The 8,782-nt window shown below is 39.7% G+C and overlaps 1 protein-coding gene across 3 annotated transcripts in view; it reads left to right on the top strand.

Moving 5' to 3' along the window:
• The window catches only part of PKP2 (plakophilin 2), a 109,107-nt gene that overhangs the window by 26,773 nt on the left and 73,552 nt on the right, over nucleotides 1-8,782 (top strand). For all 3 annotated transcript variants that reach the window (XM_011955158.1, XM_011955157.1, XM_011955156.1), the window contains exon 4: nucleotides 2,359-2,494. In XM_011955158.1, the coding sequence (XP_011810548.1) occupies nucleotides 2,359-2,494 (136 nt within the window). The remainder of the gene's footprint in view (nucleotides 1-2,358; nucleotides 2,495-8,782) is intronic.

Genomic DNA, 8,782 nt, shown 5'->3' with positions numbered 1-8,782 from the left:
TCCGTCTCCAAAAAAAAAAAAACTATTTAAAAAATTAGCCAGATGTGGTGACATGCAACTGTAGTCCCCACTACTCAGAAGGCTGAAGTGGGAGAATCATTTGAGTCCAGGAGGTTGAGGTTATGGTGAGCTATGATCACATCACTGCACTCTCACCTGAGTAACAGAACAGGACTCTCTGTGTCTTTCTAAAAAAAAGAAGAACAAGAAGAAATGCAGATATTTGAATTGAGTCTTGAAGAATGGGTAAGAATTAGGTAGTATGATAAGCTTGCTGGAAAAGTTAAAGAAGGTGGCTTGTGAAGAAGGTGGCAGTGTTTAGAGAAGGATTAAAAGCCCGGTGTGATTGGAGGGGTGTAGTAGATCCAAGGAGGGGAAGGAAAAGAGATTGAGGATGACAAGAAATGGAGTCAAACTTGGGCCAGAATGTATGCCATGTTAGGGAGTTGGACTTGATAGACAGTCAGACAGAAAGTTGACCCCCTGACAGCTGTAGTAAACCTTGCTGAGGAAGTCTTCACTTCTTTTAGGAATTTTTTTAGTGGTAAAGTGAAATCGCATTGGATTGCCTAAGTGTGAACATAGAGCTTCTAGGTGAATCATGTTCAGGAAAATAAAGGATTAGAGTAATGGAATTATTTGTGGGTGTTAGAGATGGGAAATTCAAACTTCCCTGAGTCATGTATGGCTTATGAGATGGATTAATGGCTCAATCTTTTTTTTTTTTTTTAAAGCTGCATAACAGAAGGCTATTCTTATGAATGATTTTTCATCAGTTAATACGCCCGTGATGGCTGGTAAAGACTTTGCCACTGAGCTTGAGACTAGACTTACAGAGTTTTGACTTCTCTGTAAAGGCCTCAGAGTCCATGAATGTAAAATATTTCTGTCTCCTTTAAAAGGTGTGTGTATATTAGATAAAAATATTAGATAAAAGTGACTCAAATTCTAGTTTTAATGGTAATAGCCTGCATTTTTTTTTAACCAATTATAATTGACTCGTGTGAGGCACATTAAAAATATGAGATCATTATATAATTCTCAGTATAGATGCCAGAAATTTTCTGCTTCACTTTTAATACCCTTTATACTTATGAGGTAACCCTTCTGTGTTTGAACATGTGTTTCAGAAGCAGGGGGTATTAGTTTTTAGTCATGAGGCACATTACTCCTTATCACCCCCGCTGCACCACAGCCACCCACACACAGGCACACCCTTCACAACGCTGCACACACTCACACCTATACACATGTGCATGTATTCATGGGTTAACCTAATAGAAAAGAGTATTTACTCACCGTACTTGCTAGTAGATATTGGAAAACTCATTCTCAGGATGTCTCCAGTGTCTTTATTACCTGGAATGAATCAGGTATAACCCTCTTTGAAGCCAAAGAACAGCCCTATATTACCTTTAAAGCGTGTCTTTAGTCATTGTTTGTTTGTTTGTTTTTGAAACAGAGTTTCGCTCTGTTGCTCAGGCTGGAGCGCCATGCAGTGGCGTCACCGAGGCTCATTGCAGCCTTGACCTCCCAGGCTCAAGCGATCCTCTCACCTAAGCCTTCCAAGTAGCTGAGTCTATAGGTACATGCCACCACACCCAGCTGATTTTGGTTTTTTTGTTTGTTTTTTGTAGAGATAGGGCGCACTATGTTGCCAGGACTGGTCTTGAACTCCTAGACTCAAGCATTACTCCTGCCTCAGCCTCCCAAAGTGCGGGGATTACAGATGTGAGCCACCGTGCCCAGCCTAGAAATAATGTTTAATTTCTGTAAACAGATTTCTTTTGATGTAAGAATCATAGGATACATATTTATCCTTTTTCCTTTTTTTTTTTTTTTTTTGAGATGGAGTCTCATTCTTTTGCCTAGGCTGAAGTGAATTGGCACTATCTCTGCTCACTGAAATGTCCACCTCTGGTTCAAGTGATTGTCCTGCCTCAGCCTCCTGAGATTACGGTTGTATACCACCACACCCAGCTAATTTTTTGTATTTTTAGTAGAGGTGGGGTTTCAGCATGTTGGCCAGGCTGGTCTTGAACTCCTGACCTCAAATGATCCACCCACCTCGGCGTCATATTTCTTTTTAAAAGTTCAGCTTCTTTCTTTGGTATATGGTATAATTCAATCAAATGACATCCTCCAATGTCTCCCGTCTGATCAGAGCTGGAGAATTTCTAGCCAGTAGTCCCTCTGCCTTCCTATCTTGGGTGCTGATTTTTCTTTTGGCTGAAGAAAAGCCAAGGTTCAGATGTTCTAGTGCTTCCCAGTATTAGCTGAGTCATCTCTGGAGGACCAGGTTGGTAGGCAGGAGGTGGGAGGTTTGGAATCTGGCTGAATCTGTGCCTGTTTGTCTAGGAATGCAGACATGGAGATGACTCTGGAGCGAGCAGTGAGTATGCTCGATGCAGACCACATACCGCTGTCCAGGATTTCTGCTGCAGCCACTTTCATACAGCATGAGTGCTTCCAGAAATCTGAAGCTCGGAAGAGGGTGAGTGTCATCTTCAGTTCATTGCAAAGCGCAACACACTTTCATTTCTATTATGATGACCTTGCACACTGAAACCAGTACTTTATTTAAATTTTTAAAAATCGGGACTGGGCTCAGTGGCTTACGCCTATAATCCCAGCACTTTGGGAGGCCGAGGCAGGTGGATCACGAGGTCAGGAGTTTCAGACCAACCTGGCCAACATGGTGAAACCCCCTTCTCTACTGAAAATACAAAAATTAGCTGGGTGTGGTGGCAGGTGCCTGTAATCCCAGCTACTCTGGAGGCTGAGGCAGGAGAATAGTTTGAACCCAGGAAGCGGAGGCTGCAGTGAGCCAAGATTGCACCATGCAGTCCAACCTGGATGACAGAGCGAGACTCATCTTAAAAAAGAAAAAATAAACAAACAAAAATTTCATTGAGGTCTTTTACTTTAAAAGGAAACAGCCACTCATTACCAAAAATATTTCCTGCAATTCGGAAATGCAGAAAGTGAGTCCCTACACAAACTTCCGCTTTCTTTTCTTGTCTCCCCAACCTCTCCATTTAGAACCATCCCCAGAGGTGAGTGTTTTGCAACTTTTTTTCATTCAATGATTCCATTAACATTTGTAACAGTTGTTCAATGAATTGCTTTGTGCATATGTCGTTTGACTCTTTGTTCCTGTAGGACAGATCCTCAGAGATGGAATCAATAGGTTATTTTGTATTTGTTTTAAAAAGTGATATAAAAAATAAAAAAAAAGAAAAGAAATAAAAAGTGATACATTCATGAGGGAGAAGGAATCACAGCTCAAAAAGGTGTTCGGTGAAGTCTCTTCTACTCTAAACTCCAGCGTATATATTCTCTCTGTTCTCTTTCAGTCTTTTTTACACACAAACACATATATCAATTTTTTTTGTCTTTCCAGAGATATTTTATACACATAGAAACAATTGTTGAAACAGTTGATTGAGTATCCTTTTTAAAACATGAAATAATAAATGATAACTTACTACTTACAGTACTTTATTTTTTCACACTATATCTTGGAAATCTTCAATATATATTAATCTTACCTCATTCTTTCAAGATGCTGCATAGATTTCAGTTGTTAAATGTATCAGTTTTGTTGATTCATTTTTTAACAACCTTATTGAGGTACAATCTGACATAGTTTTGACATGTTTTGACACTATAAAACCATCATCACAATCAAGATAACAAACACATCCATTACTTCCAGTGTTTTCTTGTGCCCCTGTGTAATCCATATATCCCACCTGCCCCAACCTACTAACAGCCTCCCAAAACAACCAATGAATGATCTGCTTTCTATTTTTTGAAACGGGATCTGACTTTGTCACTTAGGCTGGAGTGCAGTGGTGCGATCACAGCTCACTGAAGCTTCAACTTTCTGGGCTCAAGCAATCCTCCTACCCCAGTCTCCTGAGTAGCTAACACTGTAGGTGCACACAACCACCCCCAGCTAATTTTTGTATTTTTTGTAGAGATGGGGGTCCCACTATGTTGCCCTCAGGCTGGTCTGGAACACCTGGGCTCAAGCAGTTCTCCTTCCTCGACCTCCCAAAGTTCTGGGGTTACAGGCATGAGCCACCATGCCCAGTCGTGATCTGGTTTCTGTCACTATAGATTAGATTGAATTTTCTAGAATTTTATATAAATGGAATCATATAGAATAGAAGCTTTTTTTGGTTTGAATTCTTTTACTCAGAGTAAGTCTTTTGAGATTCACCCATGTCGTGTGTGTCAGAAGTTTTGGCTGTTACAAATAAAGCTACCGTGAACATTTGTGTACAAGACTTCATGTAGACATATGATTTCATTTCTCTTGAGTAAATACATAGGCGTAAATGCCTGGATGGTATGATAGGTGTATGTTTGACTTTTTAAGAAACTGTGAAACCATTTTACAAAGTAGCTGTGCCATTTCACATTCCCACTTGCAGTTTATGAGAGTTCTAGTTCCTCCTTATCTTAACATTTGATATAGTGAGCCTTAATGTTAGTCTGTAAGTTTGTAGAGGTGTTTTATTATGGTTTTAATTTGCATTTCCCCAATGACAAAGGGGTTGAACTTTTTTTTTTGAGATAGGATCTGCCTCTGTTGCCCAGGCTGGAGTGCAGTGGCACAATCTAGGCTCACTGCACTACCACACCTTGCTGATTTTTGTATTTTTTGTAGAAACGGGGTTTCACCATGCTGCCCAAGTTGGTCTCCAACTCCCGAGTTCAAAGGAGCCGGCTACCTTGGCCTCCCAAAGTGATGGGATTACAGGCATGAGCCATGACACCTAGCCAGAACATCTCTTTATGTGCTTATTTGCTACTTAATATGTCTTCTTTGGTGAAATGTGTATTCAATTCTTTTGCCCATTTTTTTGTGTTTTGTTTTCTTATTACTGAATTTTGAAAGTTTTTGAATATTTTCTATACACAAGACCTTTTCCAGATATATAATATGGAAATATTTTCTCCCAGTTGCGCTTTGTTTTTTCATTCTCCTAATAGTTTTTCATTTTAATGAGATTTAATTTATTATGTTTTTTCCCTTTATGATTTGTGCTTTTCCTGTGTATCCAAGAAATCGTTCCCTCTTCAAAGGTTAGAAGATAATCTATATTTTATTCTAGAAATTTTGTAAATGTTGTATTTCGTAGTTGTTCTATGGTCCATTTGTGGTTAATTTTTTATATATTGTAAGATGTGGACTAAAGTTCCTTTTTTTGAGATATGTAAATTTAGTTGTTCAGATGTCATTTGTTGCAAAGACTTTTATTTCACTACTGAATTGTCTTTGTATCTTTGCTGAAAAGCAATTGATCAAACATGTGTGAGTCTATTTCTGGACTGTATATTCTGTTCTATTGATCTGTTTGTCTTTTTTTTGAGACGGAGTCACTCTGTTTCCCAGACTGGAATGCAGTGGTGCAATCTGGGCTCACTGCAGCCTCTGCTTCCCAGGTTCAAGCCATTCTCCTGCCTCTGCCTCCCAGGTAGCTGGGATTATAGGCATGTGTCACCACGCATGGCTAATCTTTGTATTTTTTTAGTAGAGTCGAGGTTTCATCATGTTGGCCAGGCTGGTCTTGAACTTCTTGCCTCAGGTGATCTGTCTCCCTCGGCCTCCCAAAGTGCTGGAATTTACAGGTGTGAGCCACTGTACCCAGCTGATTTTTTTTTTTTTTCTGAGATGGAGTCTTGCTCTGTCACCCCGGCTGGCGTAATCTTGGCTCACTGCAACCTCCACTTCCTGGGTTCAAGTGATTCTCCTGCCTCAGCCTCCTGAATAGCTGGGATTATAGTCACCTGCCACCACGCCCAGCTAATTTTTGTATTTTTAGTAGAGATAGGGTTTCACCATGTTGGCCAGGTTGGTCTCCAATTCCTGACCTCAAGTGATCTGCTCACCTCAGCCTCCCAAAGTGCCAGGATTACAGGTGTGAGCCATCACACCCAGCCTATAAGATTATTTTTGAATGTTTACTATTCCCAAGTATTATTTCCTAAATGAATTTTGAGAAAATTGATATTTTGAGGGTACCATGTAAAACTGGGGATGTGAAACATGCTTACGTCCTAGTGCAAATAAATATGACTCAAGTCAACCACGTCTTACTTTAAAAAGCCTTCACCCAGAAAGGGGCCAACTTCTCATGATCTGATTCAGAGAAACAGACACGTTAGGTAATAATCCCAGAGTAATTAGTCTTCAGCAAAGATGAAGACTATTTGTCTGTCTTTTTCAAATTCCACACTGTCTTGATTACTATAGTTTTGTAAGTCTTGAAATTAGGTAATGTTAGTCCTTCCATTTTATTCTTTTTCAAAGTTTTGGCTATTCTACATCTTCAGCAGTTCCATCTGAAGTTTAGAATCAGCTTGTCAATTTCTTAAAAAATAATTGCTGGAATTTTGTTAGAGATTGCACTGAATCTGTAGATCAATAAGGAGAAAATTGACATCTTAACAATATTGAGTCTTGTGACCCATGACCATGGTACATCTTAACATTCATTTAGGTCTTCAGTTTTTCTCAGCAGAGTTTTATAATTTTTACTGTAGAGGTCTTTCATGTCTTTTCTTAGATTTATCCGTAAGTTTATCATATTTCCAGATGCTATTATAAATGGTACTTTTTAATTTATATTTTTGGTTGTTCATTGCTAGTATATAGAATAGATAATATATATGTAATATATATATATTTATGTGTGTGTATGTGTATGTATATATATATGGAGAGAGAGAGAGAGTACTGGCTAGAACCTCTCCTACAATCTTGAAAAGAAATGGTGAGCGTGGGCATATTATCCTGTTTCTGATCTCAGGGCAAAAGTATTCAATCTTTCTTTCACCCTTAAATATTATGCTACCTGTAGGGTTTTTTTTTTTTTGAGACAGAGTCTCGCTCTGTCGCCCATGCTGGAGTGCAGTGGTGCGATCTCAGCTCACTGCATACTCCACCTCCCGGGTTCACGCCATTCTCCTGCATCAGCCTCCTGAGTGGCTGGGACTACAGGCGCCCGCCACCATGCCCAGCTAATTTTTTTTTTTGTATTTTTAGTAGAGACGGGGTTTCACTGTGTTAGCCAGGATGGTGTTGATCTCCTGACCTCGTGATCCACCCGCCTCAGTCTCCCAAAGTGCTGGAATTACAGGCATGAGCCACTGCACCCAACCCTGTAGGTTTTTTATAAATGACCATATCAACTTGAAGAACTTCCCTTCTACTCCTGCTTTAATGGAGTTTTTGAATTACAAGTGGATGTTGGATTTTGTCAGATACTTTTTATGCATTTATTGAAATATTTTTAGGGTTTTTAATTTTGCCATTATGGTAAATTACCTTGATTGATTTTGAAATGTTATTCCATTCATAAACCCCACCTGGTTATGATGTACTATCACTTTGTAGGTTTTATGACTAGAATTGCTAAGATCTTGTTTTCAATTTTATGTCTGTGTGTGTAAAAGACATGATCTGTACTTTTAGTATCTTTGATTCTGAGTTGAGGGTAATACTAGTCTCATAGAATTAACTAGGAAGTATTCCCTTCTTTTCAGTTTTTTGAAAGAGTTTGGTTAGAAATGGTATTATTTCTTCCTTAAATGTTTGGTAGACTTCAGCAGTGAAGCCATCTCAGCCTGAAGTTTTTTATGTGTAGAAGGCTTAGCTACAAATTCAGTTTCTTTAAGAGCTGCAGGGCTATTTGGGCTATCTGTTGCTTTTTTAGTGAGCTTTGGTAGTTTGTGTCTTTCAAGGGATTTGTCCATTTGATCTAAGTTGCCCCAGTGCTCTTTATCTGTTTGTGTAGATACTGTGATCATTTACCTTTACCTAAAATTTTGTTTTGTTTTGTTTTTTACAAATCCACTTTTATTTATTATTGTTTCATTAGTTTAAATCCTTGAGGGGTACAGCATCACTTGGACTCTGTGTCCAATAGCTCTAGCAGGAAGATTGCTTCAGAATTTGGCACAAACCATGCCACTGTTTTCGTGGGCCCAAGTTACCTTTCCCCAGATCACTCTGGTTTTGTTTGGTTTGCCGCCAGGAGTCACCATGTTGTTCTTTGCTTTGTATACATAAGGACAGCTCTTGCACAAATAGAATTCTGTTTCCTCTCGGGCATAAACACCTTAATTTTAAGAAGAGATGTGTTCCCTTTGGTTCTGGAGACCCCACTTATAGCCAGCAAAAATGGCTTTGGACTACAGCCTGCTTTCCAGACGTATTTCCTTTTAGAAGTCCTGTTCCTAGCAGGCCTCCCCAGGATCCAAGATGGCGAAGCAAGAATATTTATTTATTTATTTATTTATGAGATGGAGTCTCGCTCTGTCACCCAGGCTGGAGTGCAGTGGCGTGATCTTGGCTCACTGCAACCTCCACCTTTTGCGTTCATGCGATTCTCCTAACTCAGCCTCCTGAGTAGCTGGAATTACAGGTGGGAACTACGTGGCCTGGCTAATTTTTGTATTTTTAGTAGAGATAGGGTTTTGCCATGTTGACCAGGCTGGTCTTTCACTCCTGACCTCAAGTGATCCACCCGCCTCTCAAAGTGATCCACTTGGGTCCTCCTCAAGTGATCTGTCTCCCAAAGTGCAGGGATTATAGGTATGAACCACCATGCCCAGACGATCTGAAGAATTTTCTTTTCTTTTCTTTCTTTTTTCTTTTTTTTTTTGAGACAGAGTTTCACTCTTGTTGTCCAGGCTGGAGTGCAATGGTGCGATCTTGGCTCACCGCAACATCCGCCTCCCAGGTTCAAGTGATTCTCCTGCCCCA

Source organism: Colobus angolensis, unplaced genomic scaffold, assembly GCF_000951035.1.
Source record: "Colobus angolensis palliatus isolate OR3802 unplaced genomic scaffold, Cang.pa_1.0 Scaffold397, whole genome shotgun sequence".
Taxonomy (NCBI): Eukaryota; Metazoa; Chordata; class Mammalia; order Primates; family Cercopithecidae; genus Colobus; species Colobus angolensis.
Note: the sequence above shows the minus strand (reverse complement) of the source record. Positions and strands in the feature narration are given on the sequence as shown.